This window comes from Papaver somniferum, chromosome 3, assembly GCF_003573695.1.
Source record: "Papaver somniferum cultivar HN1 chromosome 3, ASM357369v1, whole genome shotgun sequence".
In the NCBI taxonomy this organism is placed as follows: Eukaryota; Viridiplantae; Streptophyta; class Magnoliopsida; order Ranunculales; family Papaveraceae; genus Papaver; species Papaver somniferum.
In genome coordinates, this window is record NC_039360.1 from 37,538,501 (window position 1) to 37,554,131 (window position 15,631).

At 37.9% G+C, this 15,631-nt stretch overlaps 2 protein-coding genes across 2 annotated transcripts; both read right to left on the reverse strand.

Annotated features, from left to right (window-relative positions):
• Positions 1-568: 568 nt before the first annotated feature.
• Positions 569-1,180, reverse strand: LOC113359310. The gene has a single exon (XM_026602967.1). It carries the CDS (start codon positions 1,178-1,180, stop codon positions 569-571), a length of 612 nt encoding a protein of 203 aa, XP_026458752.1.
• Positions 1,181-5,148: 3,968 nt separating this feature from the next.
• LOC113355890 (monogalactosyldiacylglycerol synthase 2, chloroplastic-like) lies at positions 5,149-8,445 on the reverse strand. The gene is made up of 8 exons (XM_026598861.1): positions 7,943-8,445; positions 7,599-7,771; positions 6,882-7,043; positions 6,513-6,654; positions 6,195-6,419; positions 6,015-6,077; positions 5,820-5,894; positions 5,149-5,714 (listed from the first exon to the last, which is right to left on the reverse strand). Exons 1-8 carry the CDS (start codon positions 8,213-8,215, stop codon positions 5,451-5,453), a joined length of 1,377 nt encoding a protein of 458 aa, XP_026454646.1. The 5' UTR covers positions 8,216-8,445; the 3' UTR covers positions 5,149-5,450.
• Positions 8,446-15,631: the final 7,186 nt, after the last annotated feature.

Sequence of the window (15,631 nt, forward strand, 5' to 3'; positions counted from 1 at the left end):
TCCATTGATAGTTTGCACAGAAATTGTCCCTCTTCCATTAGCTTGAACCATATTTCCATCACCCATCTTCACTAGATAATTTATGGATGTATCCATATCAACAAACAAGCTTTTTTCACCGGACATATGAGTTGTGCATCCACTATTCACAAACCAAACTTCACTCTTGGAAGTCACCATGGCACTTTGACAAGCATAAAACAATTTTTATTTTTATTTTTCTTCGGCTCTACCGGCTTGTTCTTCATCTCCTTTTGTATCTACAATCTTTCTCCAAATGCCCATACCTTTTGCAATTGCGACATTGTGGTTTTCCTTTATTCCAACAATTCTTCTCCAAATGACCATTCTTGTTGCAAAAATTGCATCTTGGTGCTTGTGAAGAATCACTCTTTGTGTATTTGTTGGAGCTTGCTCCTCCTTTCTTCCATTTTCCTTTTCCTTTGAAGTTAGATATTGATTCACCCTTGTACTCATTCTTCTTCATTGCTGAATTTTTTGAGTTCAAGTTCAATTTTGATTGAAAAGCACTCTCAATTGATTTTTCGGAGTGTCTTGACAACCTTTACTAATACACCTTCAAGGAAGCCCATAATTCTTGTGACTTTAATATAGAGAAATCTTTAGTCTCTTCCAAAACCGCCACAATGGGTTCAAATTTCTCCGGCAAACAAATCAATATCTTCTCACAAATTCTTCTTTCTTCCATCTTCTCACCACACATCAACATATTATTAACAATTTCAACAACTCTTGAAGGAAATTCATTCAAACATTCATTTTTATTCATTTTTAGATTCTCAAAATCTCTTCTATATGAATGTAATTTTAACTCTCTTACCTTCTTATTACCTCCATACTCCTTTTGAAGAATATCCCAAGCTTCTTTAGCTTTAGGAAAATGAATTACTCTTGGAAGAATAGTGTCTCCAACTCCTTGTTGGATGTACATGGATGCTTTAGCATTCTTCTTCCTACTCTCCTTAAGTAAATTCTTTTGGTCTTGATCTAGAGTTGATGTATCTTCAATTTCATCATACCCACTTTCTACAATCTCCCACACATCTTGTGACATGAACAAGGTCTTCATTTTGATGGCCCAAAGATCATAATTTTCTCCATGGAAAAGAGGTATTGATGGTTGTTGAATGTATAAAATTGAATTGCTAGTACTTGCCATTGATTTGGTTGATGATTGATTAAAAAAATTGGGTTTTTTTCTTTTCTAGATTTACTTGTTGAGAATTTTGAATGTTGCTGATTTTTGAGATTTAATGGATAGAAATTAATTTTTTTTCACTCTCCAAGATCAGATTCACTTGATCTATGCTCTGATACCATGTTTGAAGTGTGTGGGTTTCCAACTCAAAACCAATTGGCAATGAGTGGAGTGGCTCACCACCTTATATATTAAGATCTAGGCTAAGGAGTTAGCTATGTGGGACTATCTTATAGTTTCTCCAACAGGGACAATAGATATTATCATCATCATCACCTATGCGGCGCTCTAGGTCTTTATTCATCTTAGTTTGGAAAACACGAGGATTGGAACGGGAGCATTCCACCACCTTGAGATGTTTTTCTTGCAAATTGTAGAATATAAGACGTTTCCAATTAAACCAATACAACAATACCTGATCGGAGAAAGTCAACATACGTGTAGGAGGCGTAGCAGCAGAGGCGCGGAAGTACCAACAGAGGGGATGAGTTGGTAGTAAACTTTTCTGGTCCATAACCTGAACATCGAAAGTGTCCTCCCTGCTCCATATTTGGTTGTCCTTGTCCTTCAATATATACATATGAACCTTGAAACAACAACAACAACAACAAACACCGGCCTTATAATTACAACGATGCGATGATCATTGTTGTATCTTGTTGTTATCCTCTCAGAACGTGCAATACAAGGGTATCCTTTAAACTCCATAAGATGATCATCTGCTAAATACCGACGCTCGGTTGTCGGTGTTGACGTCAGAGTACATTCAGTCGGGAGTTTAATGAAGTGAATCTTCTCATTGTGGAGGTCGAACGAGAGCAGCATCTCAGTACCATTATTCTTCGTCCTCCAGAAAAGATCACCCCTGCATAAGGTGGCTTGTCTACATAACGTCCTTGAAACTCTAGTGACCATTGGAATAGTAAAAGCAGAAGAACCCGGTGGTGGTGAGATATCAAAAATACTAGTAATTATCTTTCTCCATGACATAGTTCCCAATGTAATGACCATGCAAAGAAACTCGTTGTTGGCTTCTGAAGTAAAAATCATTACAACCTTGTATACTTGTGATAATGGATCAAAACCAAAACCATGAGACAAGTAGATGTATCCCCCAGTAGGACGTAAATAAGGAATGATAAGTGTATCACACCTGTTCGGGTTGCTGACAACTATTGCATTACAAGTATCATTGTAGTTGTAGGTGAGTTTCATACAGACTACGCCATTGCAAAAACCTACATTTTCATATATATATTAGTTTGGGTATCTAGAGCATAGAGATATTTAATATCCGTTGCCTTTTCTCGTCCTAATAAACTGAAATTGTAAGTATATTTCCTGCCGGCTCTCGATACGTTAAGAACGTCAAAGACTAGAGATGCTTTATTTTTGTTTTGAATATAGTGAATTGCAAAAAATCTTGAATCATTAAAGATTGAATTGTACCATGACTTACCGACGCAACTGCAAACTGCTAGAGTCCGGAATGGTAATCTCGTCAGAATACTTTCAATTATCAATTCCTCTGGAAGATGAGTTTTACATGTCCAATCCTTGCGGTGCTGCTCCTTGATCTCCTCTTCTCTTTTTCCTCCGGTAGTGCATGCAGTTAAAAATTTCAAAAACGGGTGAGGCATGCTGCTGCTTCAACAAGTTGTTTCCTTATGATGATTGATTGGGTTTCTTAGCATCATCGAGACCGGGTATAAATACAGTATATGAAAAAGGAGGCAAGAATACACACGGATTAGTCAAGTGTTTAGTGTTTAGTCAAGACCAGGAATCCACTTGTCTGACCAAAGGTTAATGGATCGCCCATCCCTCCAGATATCTTTTGCAATAAGCCGGCTCAACTATGTCCACCGTTTAGATGACAACTTTTGTAGACCATTCCATATTTTTTCAAATATACCCGAAGATTCTGACTTTCAATTGCAAATATATTTTCTGGTATTTCAAAATCTATCAAATCTTTTCCTCTGCATATATCAACCGTCCACCGCACTACCAGTATTTCTACCAACATGTCCCCGACTCTCAAAACCCTAATTTTTTTTCTGAATGAACCCTAAAAATAAAACCCCATTCTTCACTTTCTTCTCTCCATCAGCAAAAAAAAAAAAATCCTTCAACTTCTCCACCTTCAAAACTTTTTTTTCTCAGACGAAAAATCTCTGTAAACTCCATTAATCCCCATTTTCTAATGGAGATTACTGCTGCCACAAGCTGAAACAACCACTGTCGTCACTGTTGTGACGAGTCATACGACTCATACCTGGTATGACTCGTCACAACAGTCCCGACAGTAGTTGTTTTAGTTTTACCTTCATCTTCGAGATTGCTTTCGTAACCAATCAATGTGAATAGAATCAAACTAAAACAAATTAAGAGAACGCATAAAAAGTGTGTTTCGTAGTCAGCCATCCTGCCGCTAGGTTCTTAAGCTGCATCAGATCATCAGCACAATGAGAGATTCACTAATTTTAGCTTCTTTAGGAATGAAAGTTTTCACTGACTAGTGAAAACATTGGAAATTTCTTTTAGTGCACACATAATCTAGCTAGTAGAAGGTGTTGAACTGATTCCGCTTCACATGTGCATGAGACTGAAATGAGAACTAAACGACCTCGCAGTATCCTGATATACAGCAACACCATTATGTAGAACTTTCCAAAGAAATTTATGAATCTCAGGTGCTGATCTAATATGGAAAGATGAACTTGGAATAGCAGCATCTGGCAGGATTTATAACAAGATAGTTTTTTGTTTTTTTTTTGCGATATTACCAGAAGGAGTTTCTAAACCATGCTAGCTTATCTTTCACAGCATCATCTGAAGGCATGCAGATTCCATCCACTTCATTGGGAGAAAATATCTGGTGAAGTAATGACGTATTCCAGGATTTGGTATTTGAATATATTAGAGGATTTTGAATGTTTGGAGTGAACGATGGTCTAAATTCTGGACCTCTGCTAGATACTACGCATGCTTGGCTACACCGGCCCCTCATACCATGACATTGGAGGCAGCATCATCCACACAGTCCTTGCAAAATGACATTTTAAAAAGTAAATGCCTTATTGTTTCATGAGCATTATCACAAAAGATGCACTTCTTGTTAATTGAGTCAACATAACAGCCTAGCTAGAGGTTTTCCTGACGAGATGTGAGGGCACCTATGACGAGTTAGCGGCTGGTACCCTTACAGGCAGGACAACTCAAATCTGCCAGTTAAAAGAGGTTTTCCGACGGAACAAGGCTGGTCTAGAGTTGAGTCAAGACCAGGAATCCACTGCCCATCCCCAACTTCCCAGCAAGAAAATTTATGGACAAGGATAAACCCCTGCAAAATGCATTCCCAAATGGGCCAAATCCATATTTGCACTATAGTTTTCCTTAGTATCTTGCTTTGAGGATCTCAGCCCACCAAGCCCTAGGATGACTGTTCCACCATCCCCCAAGCAACTCAAATGTAGCTTGGCATTTCATAAAGCTTATTCCTTCCTGAAACAGTAGTTATGTTTTCGCCTGGCCCCCTTAGTTAGGTTCGGGGTCTCCTTCATTTTCTTTTGTTGCTTTCGTTTAATTTAGTGGTCCTTTACTAAGTGAAAAAATCTTGACAGGTAGTTGATCCTATAAAAAAAGTGTTGACGTCTCTATCCAACAAAAAGAAAAAAAAAGGCACAGAAGAGAACAATTTTGATGAGATTACAATTAAACTACTGGTTCTGTTACAACCACACGACATTCCCAAGTAGAGATAACAAATCGTAGGGGGAAAAGACAAGAAGACGTCGGGGAAACATCCTACGAGGTTTGTCACAAGGGAGAATCACAACAAACTATCAAACCAAGAGATGCCCACAAGAAACACGCAGATATTCCTTGAGGAAGAAAGTTACCAGCTCTGCAGAAGCAACCAAAAAGGCAAGCCAAAACCAAAGAACTTTCTATTTTAAGCAACCAAGAAAGAAAAGAAAAAATACATAACCAAAACACAAACAAACTTGCATAAAAGAATTCTCTTTACAACAAATATTGAGCAATCCAAGCCACGGTTAGAAGGCCAAAAGAATTACAACTACTGTACATTAAGCGCGTACTAAGTGGGAAGCGGCCTTTAGAAAGAAAAAAAATAGACTTACTACTTTTTTTGTGAACCAAAATAGACTTGCTTACTACTTGATGGCAACATGGGTTTTGATAGTTGATGGTCTTGCTTTAATGATTAGATTGGATAAGAACAAAAGGAAGAAGTCAGTGAATATGGTATGTTCGCGAGGGGCACACGTTGCCGTGCTAAATCGTTAATGTCTCTAACAATGTTGAATACTGCCTCTGGTTGTGCTAATTTAAGTGCGTTTTCAGACATTCTCTTTAGTTCGTCAGATTTCGTGCTGAACCATGCTGCAACTAAGCTTGCTGTTTGCTTTGGACTTCGAGAGAAAACTCCTGCTCCGTTCTCTACCACATAAGGGACATTTCCTTTTTCCTGTAAGAAAAGAAACAATGTGTAAAGGGGAGAAAATATAATGCCTTAAACGTTGTAATCTTCTTAGCAACGCAACGCAATTAAATTCAAATTTCTAAGTTTTACCTGTCCTGGGATGAAATCATTGAGGATGATTGGAAGGCCCCTTATCAACGCCTCGGCAATTGTTCCAGGTCCAGCCTAAAAAAATAAATAAATCATAAGAACTAAAAACAAGACAATGCAAGTAAAGATGGATAAAATAACCTTTTTGGAAGGGTGTCCAGGAAAATACTAATAACAAGAAATGTATCTCCATACTTTGGTTATAATGCAGTCACAAGCACCCATCCATTTCTCCATTTGGGTCTCGAATCCTCTGATCTGTGGTAAACAAAGAAAACTGTTATTGACTCCAGTAAAAGCATCTAAAAGGGATTTTTTCAACAAAAAAAATTGCCACTTGACTACATTGTTACATATACAGAACAAGTGAATTACCTTTACTGGGACTTTCCATGGACCAGTTTCTAGTGTAGAAGCTAAGATCTTGTTACGGCCACATATGATGATGATCTGTCCAATTGGTTTGCCAAGTTCTGCATCGAATAGTGCTTCGCCGAGAGCTCTTGCAGTTTTCTTTACAGGACCCATCCCTTCGCCACCACCCATTAACAACACCGCAGGCAAATTAGGATCCATCTGTAGTTCTTCCCGTAATTGATCCTGTATAATAGCAGAAAAATAACATTCAAGATCCTCTCCACTATTAAAATTGGGATACTGCTACTGATGTCATACATTATCTCAGAACTTAACCTTTATAAGAATTGCACGACAAAACGAGGGCCTGACTGGCAAACCGAACACGCGAATCTGGGAAGACTCTAGGCCATCAACCAATGCCCTCTTGGCAACCTCGTCGGAAGGGCAGTAGCATCGGTTGACACCAGTGTTGAACCTGAAACAAAAAAAAATGATTGTATAAGCTCACAGATCATCCTCAAGCGAAGTACGGTTTGTTTGTATTATGAATAAACTGATCCCATTTCTGTACATCAAAGGCATGGTCTAAAATATTCTTCTGATAAAATGTTTCACTCATTTGAAAGCCAAGTTTGAACATTTTTCTGATAATGTGAAAGCAACATATGCACTAATTCACGCTGAAAAGAATAAGGAGCTCACCATGTGCGATGGCAGGTGTTGAGATCCGTAATAACAGTAACAAAGACAACCTTCTTCTGAAGGTTTTGCCATTTAAGCACCCATAAGGGAATGTGTTGCATAAGGGGATGCACACTAATGATGATGTCTGGTTTGTATTCCATCAGACCAGCTTCCACCTCTCTGCAGTCACAAAATAAAAAACATATGCCGCTAAGAAATCTGAAATCCATTAAACATTTTACAAAACTTCAATCAATTCACTGTTTTCATCATTATATATCTGGGTCACGGGTGAGCGAAAATCTCGAAAGTCTTCGTATGGACAACATATACAAAAACATAACCAGGCCTCCCCCATGATTTGGGACCTAACTACTTTTTAAATTGTCTTTTAACATATAAACAGAATTCTAAATTAAAAAATGATTCTAGGCTTCATGTAAGCTGCAGGCGATTCGAGCAGCCAGATCAAAAATCAATATTTGATTTCAGCTAGAAATGGCTGACATCATGGGCTCTCATTAAAAAAGCCAAAGTTAGACCTACCTCATGATTTGTTCACCACAAGTAGAATTATAGCAAGGAATCTCTCGATTATATATGAGTAAATTACCATCCACTTGCAAACCATTAAGATAATTTAACAAAACAACTAAGAATTCTTTATGTTTTTCCACATCAATGTTTGCCTGCAAGGTTGATGAACAACATTGAGAAGGAAAAAAGAAAACCTACTTGGCGTAGAAGGCGGCAATGGCAGCAAGATAAACGCAGTGAATCCAACGAGGGGAAGTACTGTGAAAAGCAACCTTCCATAGCTGCACATGTTTCACCATGAACTTGTATTGACTTTCCATATCATTTAATGGCCATCCTGTGTATTCCTTCCACACATCCTTCACGAAGATCTACAAACATACAATTCAAATAAAAAAGCAATTCTAATCAATTACAGTAATCGATCTGAACGAATAAACCATGTAAAATCCATGGTTATGTACAGGTAATCAACAGAATTGTGAGATTTAAACAAAAATGATGAGAAATTAAGAAAAAAAGGTGAAATTATAGAAAATTACCCGATATTCGTCGCCGTATTCGAGTCTAAAAGCGTCACGAATAGCTTCAGCAGAAGCTCTATGACCACCACCAGTATCACTCATTAAGATCAAAACATTCTTAGTAGTTTCAGCACCAATCTGTGTTAATTCAACTGTAGATTCGTCATCTGAAGCTGCACCATTCGTAATTCTCTTGGCATTATTATTGTAATGATGACTATTCAAATATCCAACACTTTGAATTACTGTATCTCTTATCGATCTCCTCGGAGACACCACTGACATCACCATTGTTATTTTTACTTCCCCTCCGGCAGACAAATTGTTACCGGAAGATGAAGCTGAAGAAGAAGAGGAGGAGGAGAAACTTCACCTAAACCTAGTCTTCTTCTTCTCCGAGGAGGAGGATTAGAGAAGGGAGGATTGTTTGAGAGAAGAAGAATTCTACAGAGAATGGACGATTGGGAGAAGAAAGCGAAGAAGAAGGAGACGTTAATGACAGAGGAAAATCCGAGCTGGCGGAAAGGGAATTATACTAGGAATTTTAATCTAGGGTTGAAGGGGGATTTTATATTTATATAAAAATTGGTGAAATTCGGATTTTTGAAATTGAAATTCGAATGTTCTTATTATAAGATCCGCATCTTCTTTTTGTTGATTTTAGGAGGGACTTTATTTTAATGTGAAATTAGTACATTAGTGTTTTTTTTTTATTTGTTGATTTATTGAAGCCGTTTGTTAGTTTTGGTGTCTAGTGTGTTTTAGCTTGGAAACATGATTTGTGGTTGGACTCATAAAAGAAAAATGTGGTCCAACAGCTGGTCAATGATTTTTTAAAAGGAAGTTAGGACCTATAAGTATGGGGTGTAACACAAATAATGTTGAGAATAATGAATGTGCTTTCACTTGAATCACTGGCATGGTTTAGGACTATGGTTGGTTCACCTGACAAGATGTCTTCCGATTCTTGTGTGTAAGAGCAAGGGTTACATTTTTATTATATCCATTTTCAAATATTTTTCTTTTTTAATTTATATCAGGATGCATCCAGTTTTATCCTCGCTATTTTTTAAGTTTAAGGTAGGATGAATCCCTGAACCCAGATTCATTCTTGCTATTTTTTTGGTATCCATTTCACCCATACTAATTTTTACTCGTTCATTAGAACCATGTTTTAAAAATATTTGGATAATTGACCCAATTTCTCATCCTTCCAGCGGCCATAACCGAGTTGTATCCTCCATCCTTACTTGGCCATGTAGATAACGGGATGGTATTGTCCTTGTGTACGTAATTGGACTACATTTTCTTCCAAGGAACTCATGACACTAAGAGGTATACTTGCTTTGACATCAAAAGGTCAATAATATCTCATCTTAACACAAATGAAAGCCTGATTTTTGAACCTTTTTTTTTCTTTCTTTCTATTTAAGGATCCGCAACCAATGCCATGTAAGATACAAACACATTGAGAGCAACCATTTCGGTAACAATCACATTCCAAGGCAGAAGCCTAATTGACGTGTAGTTGACACCATTGAAGGAACGAAATACGAACATGTGAGCCTGTGATCATGGCCGGGTTCCTACCGTCTTAAACTTTTTCAAGTAGTAACATGCATAGTCTCCTTAAATGTTCATGTGTTAGTGGTCCCTCCTCTTCAAGAGGTTGACGTCGGATTACATCAGACGCTGCCATGCCAAGCTAAGAATCTGCTGTCGACTGACGAGCGCTGTCAATTCTATTTGGTTAATTTGGAGTGGAGTATCGACGACAGTAATCAATTACGCTTTCAAAACAATAAATATTCATTTATACGATTGTAGCTTCGACTCCAAAACGCTTGTACATTAACAAAAGATTGTGTTTTTCCTTTTGATGAGCTAGAGCAGTGGTCTCCAGAACTACATCCAAATGTTTTATTCTAGGAATTACATTACTATCTTCGTTTCACTATTAATTAACCTACTTTATAACTAAAATGACGGAGAGAGTATTATAGAATTTCGATCCCCAGCCCCTGTAGAAGGGCCGAATTTTTACTATGTGAGGAAGCTTGTGAACCACCAGGTGGGCCGAATGTTTACTATGCTTGAATGCAATGCATGACGGAGTATTTAGTTCTAAATGTGAGTCTCTCAACACTCGTAATATGAACATCGAAAAAAGTGATACATTCCAGCACGTTATTGTGATTGACACTTACAAAAATTGGGAGTTTGAAATTTAGAAGAGATCAGATTAGACTCTTTTTCTTTTTTACTTTCCCTTTTAAAAAAAAAAAAAAAAAAAGAAGAGGTCAATCTTCTAAGGGTAAGTTTTAAAATGGTATACTTTAAATTAGGGGTGTCAACGGGTCCGGGTCCTCCCGGGTATCACTAGACCCGGACCCGTACCTTATTTATAATGGTCGGGTCCGGTTCCTAACGGTTCCGGGTCCGGTTTCTAAATTTGTGGATCCAGAACCGGACCCGTTTAAATACCCGGGTACCCGTCGGTTCCGGGTACCCATTGGGTCTTAATAAAACTATTTAAAAAATATCAAAAACTTAATATATTTCTCTTTTTGGCTTGGATTTAAATAATTTTTATAAAAATTTATTATTATTTCTTATTAATGTACTAAATAAAGATTAAATGTAAGAGAAAAAATTTAAATGAGTAAAATATCAAAGCTAAAACTAGCAAAAATACTTGTAATTTTGCTAAAAATATGAATAAAAGAATGAATAAACGGGTACCCAATACCCGCGGGTACCCAACGGGTATTACCCGTTTGGACCCGTTTAAATTCGGGTCCAATCGGGTAGTTACCCGTCGGGTCCTAAGTAGCTAATGGGTCCAACTTTAGGACCCGGAACCGGACCCAAATATACCGGGTCCGGTTCCGGGTAATGGGTACCCATTGACAGCCCTACTTTAAATCTATATAAACAATTACATGACAACAATGTGATAATATTCTGATTTATTCGTCTAGTCAAATTCAATCATGTTAATAACAATTCTATACCGATCCATAAAAATTCCTTAAAAATATTTAACTTTTAACTTCAAAAATGTGAGCATCAATGATCCATGATCAAGCCCTATCACTAAAAGAAAGAAGTTGTACACGACGATTTTAGTTTAAGATCCTGGCCAAACTGGGGGGACACTCACATTTGTTTGGGTATTACCTAATAAGACAAAATCCGGATTATTATGAAGTAAAACACAACACTCATTAACCAGGTATTTTCAAAATGCCTAATATACCCTTACTTAATTAATATTAATAATGTGTTTAGGTTAATTAATTGAATTAAAATTCTCAAATTAGGTATTATTTGGATTGAACTCATGGATTATGTGTTATGATTTTTGAGGATCTTTTTTTTTAAGATTTTTTTTTTGTAACGGGAATGAAACCACACTAGCCAAACACTTCTACAAAGGGGATGGGAAAGTTGATGAGTGATTTCATACTCAAAATTACAGAAGAAATCAACACTTTCAATTCTGAAAATATAAAAAGTCGGCAAGGTCGACAAAAAAAATACTCTACCGACTATAGGATTTTTGACATACAGAGAAAGGTGTTACAATTCATGATTAGTCGGCAAGTTATTAATTCCATAACCTGACGACTAAACTATAGTCGTCAAGATATAAAGTTGAATGCCGTGACGACCCTGTAAATGCTGATTTCATAGATGAAAAATCGTCACGATATTCAACCTAGGAAGATAACGACTAATAATAGTCGGCAAGGTTGACAAAAAGATATCCCGCCGACTTTTGATAGAAATGTGGAATCATAAAGGATTTGAGATTGGGTACAAAATCATACCCAATCTCAAAACCCATATTTATTTATTTTATTTTTCGTTTTGATTCTATTTTTCTGTTTTTCTTTTTTTATTTCATCATATATGGTTGGAGTTTTAAAGAGATTTTGAAAATTGTTTCGATAGGTTTTAGTTTCAAAGTTAAATTCATGAATTAATCATAAGGACAATTTGGTCTTTTAATTTTTTTAAAACACCCTTTAGCACATTATTTCGGATGGGTTTAAAATTGTTATACCTCAATTGATTCATGCATACCCCAATTTAACCAGGTTTAAGATGCGTTGGAATTTCCTCAAACACAAAATGGATAGCGTCATGACGTGTGATGTCCGCATAAGGGCCAACTGTCGGTCAGGTAAGTTGTAAGTTGAAGTTTGAAGCCGACTATGCGGGGTGTGTCAGTCGCTTAAATCGAGTCGATACTAGGAAGTCTAGGTCCTAGGATGACGAAACCTTTGATGCTACAATAGGTGAGTTTAAAGCCATAGAAAGTGCGATAATATTATGCCATCTTGCAGTTGGATTGCACACACAAATGAGAGTCACTTTCATTTATAAAACAAATCTAAATATTATCAACATTATCTCATGGAATTGCAAGGAATATCGATGGTGGTATCTTGGCGAAATACTGTTATTCAGCAACGCACAGGTAGAAACTTTAACCGTCAGCAGTTAACCAAGTTTCCCGTTACTTTAATTTGAGGTGTGTAATTGGTCGGTCCCACATATTTAAATTAGTGGTGGTGGTAAGACTGAAGACAGACCTGAGTCACCTGACAGATCTAGTGTGGGACAAAATTCCTTTAAATAAAGAAATATCTTACGTCACCAAATAAGGGCATTTCAGGTAGTATCATTTTCAAGTGGATAAATGGACCAATTAGATTCGCGCGTAAATACTTCAGATGTGTTGGAAGGCGCAGTAAAGGTTGCCGAAATGGATAGCGTCATAACGTGTGATGTCCGGAAAAGAGACAGTCATGGAATGGGAACAACAACAGGTCAACGTTACTGTATTACCCCCTTGTTCTATTTATGCCAACTGTCGGTCTGGTTGTGAGTTGAGAGCTGAGTTTGAAGTACTTTGAACCCGACGATTGTGGGGGTCAATCATTTAATCCACTTGAATACTTAGTGAAGACTTAGACGTTAAGATTGCAGCTGATTTGATACTTGGATATGTCACAATATTTAGATACCATAAATCTAGAATTGGAGAAGGAGATTTTGATACTCAGAAAGGATAGGGCCTAGGTGTGAACTTACATATCCTCGGAGATAATTTATGGTTAAAGTTGAGATTGGGCTTTGGCGTTGGAAATGGCGGCTGGATTAGCAGGGGAGCTGGTCCACAGTTACCTGGATCTGTTCAGAAAATTTAGGTCTAATTGCTTGCAAAGATAAAGAGGTTAACGTAGACAAATCAAAACACGATATAAGGAAAAGAAAATTTTTATAATTTTTTTCTTCTCATATCATTAAACATGATCTTTTTTCGAATTTTATGTGAACGATTTTAGAGTGAAAAACTGAAATTCGATAGTGACATAGTATTGGCAATTAAACATGTTGCATAATTCACTTCATGATAAACATGTTGGATGTAAATCGACTCGTATTTTTCGTGGTAAACGTGATGTACATAATGATGAGTGCCAAATATTGTATATATTTATCCCTTTTTGTTGGCATTTTAACTCATCTTTTGTGCATTAATTCTACATTTTATCCCATATTCTGTATTTTCATTGTTTTCAAGAATAAATATTTTTATTAATTAATTTTGCATTTTTAGGTAATAAATAAAGTTCGGATGAGTCGTGGAGCGAAAAGAGCAGAAAAGTAGTGAAAAGCCGGGAGAAATTACGCAAGGAAGCCGCGAAGAATGGTGCGCACAACCTCATTTTCTACACACAAAAGCGCCTCCGTTCTCAGCCATCAGATCAGTTCTCAGAAGCATCCGACGGTCGCTCCTTCATAGAGCATCAAAATCGGAAGTCTCTGCCAAGCACCACAGCGCTGAAATTCCAAGCCTTCAGATTAGATGGTAGTTGAATCCAACGGTCGCTCCCTTGCTGTTCATCAAAGTTTGATATCTCCGCCTTACACTACAGCACCTAACTCCATCTGGTGCTGTTAACTTCGTTGCACCTCAGAATCCGACGGTCGCTTCACACATCCTTCCATCTATCCGTTCGATTCCACTCAGAACCAATGATCCAACATCTCAGATTCGCCAACATCTAAACTTGAGGTCTCCGCCTCACACCATAGCAACACATACCCTATTCCCAACCAAACAACCCCTAATCCTAATCCCATCGAGCTCTTCTTCCCCTTCTTCCCAAAAAAATTGCAGAGCTCTGCAACACCACCTCCCCTCTCTGCCATGCCGCCAACACCATCACCTCCACAGTTCTGCCACCACCACCAGTTCCATCACTGCCACTACTATCTCCAACACCCGACAACACCCTAGCCTAGCTATTTTCTTCATCTCTCAACCTCTGAAACCCTAGGTTTTGGGGTGAGTAAAATAGCTAGAAATTAGGGGACAATAGGAGCAGGAAGAGCATCAGAGGGACATCAAGAAGCATGGGTCGAGCCAATTTTGGGAGATTGTAAGCAAATTTTATGTAATTTAAAATTGCCCTAATTTTCTGATTTGGGGAAAATGGGTGTAAACCCTAATTTGCTAATTTGGGTATAAAAGGGGATGTGTATGAGATGTTAAAACTTGTTCTTGGACTAGCCAAGTTTCCACCCAATTTGGGTTAGCTTAATTTCAATTGTTACTGTTATTATCTTGCTCCTGTTACATTGCACTGTTAACCATTTGCATATGTTTTTTATTGTGATGTGTATGATGTTGTTGTGTGTATCTGTTTGATGTTTGTTAGCATGTTCTAATTCACCACTAGGGTGAAGATGAAACCTTAAAGCCACTGTGTAGGAGAGTACAATTTTTGCTTTTCATCACTTTGCTCTCACATTGTATGTCAGGCATACTCTGTAGTTAGGATACCCCTGTGACTGAAAGTGCAGCAACCCATGTGAATTGCTTATGATCCAAACCTCAGACTAGTTATGCTTTAATCAGATAACTAGTACCTTGGGAGGACATTTTGGTTGCAATTGGAATATCCAACTTAGTCTAGGTTAAGAGGTGGAATCAATGCCCTAGTTTGCCATCCATCTTCAACTGTTAGTATTGTTTTCTTTCATTTGTTTGGTTTACATGCATTTTCTGTTTTGCATTTTCACTGCTTACTTTTGCTCCTGCTGCATTTCTTCTATTTGCTACAATTGCTGCTGCAGCTCTTGTGCTGCTGTGCAGTTCTTTTTGTCACTTTTGCTGCTGCTGCATTTCTGCAACTGCTGCTGTCAAGCTGCAGCTGCCTTTCTCTTCTACTGCAGCACTTGTGCTGCTTTGCTTCCTCTCCTGCCCTGCAACTGCTGCAGCCCTTGCTCCTGCTGTTGCTTCCCCTGCTAGTGCTGCTGCTGAAGCTGCTGCTGCAATCCCTGCTGTGCACCTGCTCCTGTTGGCATTCCCATGCAGTTGCCAGCCAAGTCCAAATCACTCCCAAAGGCCCAGATTCTTTACTAAAACAGAGCCCAAGGTCTAGACCACTGTAAGACCAAGGCCAAAGCCTAGTTCTCTGTTAAGCCCAACTCATAGTTGAACTGCTGAGCCCAAAGCTCAAATCAGCTCACTGAAACAGAGCCCAACTTTCAAAAACCAAGCCCAAATCAAATTGAACTGTTGAGCCCAAGGCTCAAACCAGTTTCCCAAAACCAAAGCCCATTTGCACTTTAATATAACTGAGCCCAAGCTCAGTTCATTTTATGTTTAACAAACCCACTAAGCCC

Coding starts and splice junctions, on each gene's coding strand:
- LOC113359310 (XM_026602967.1), bottom strand. CDS start 1,180: ATGGCAAGTACTAGCAATTCAATTTTATACATTCAACAACCATCAATA.
- LOC113355890 (XM_026598861.1), bottom strand. CDS start 8,215: ATGGTGATGTCAGTGGTGTCTCCGAGGAGATCGATAAGAGATACAGTA. Junction 6,655..6,881: donor AACACCTGCCATCGCACATG/GTGAGCTCCTTA, acceptor TTTTTGTTTCAG/GTTCAACACTGGTGTCAACC. Junction 5,895..6,014: donor GTGACTGCATTATAACCAAA/GTATGGAGATAC, acceptor TTATTTTTTTAG/GCTGGACCTGGAACAATTGC.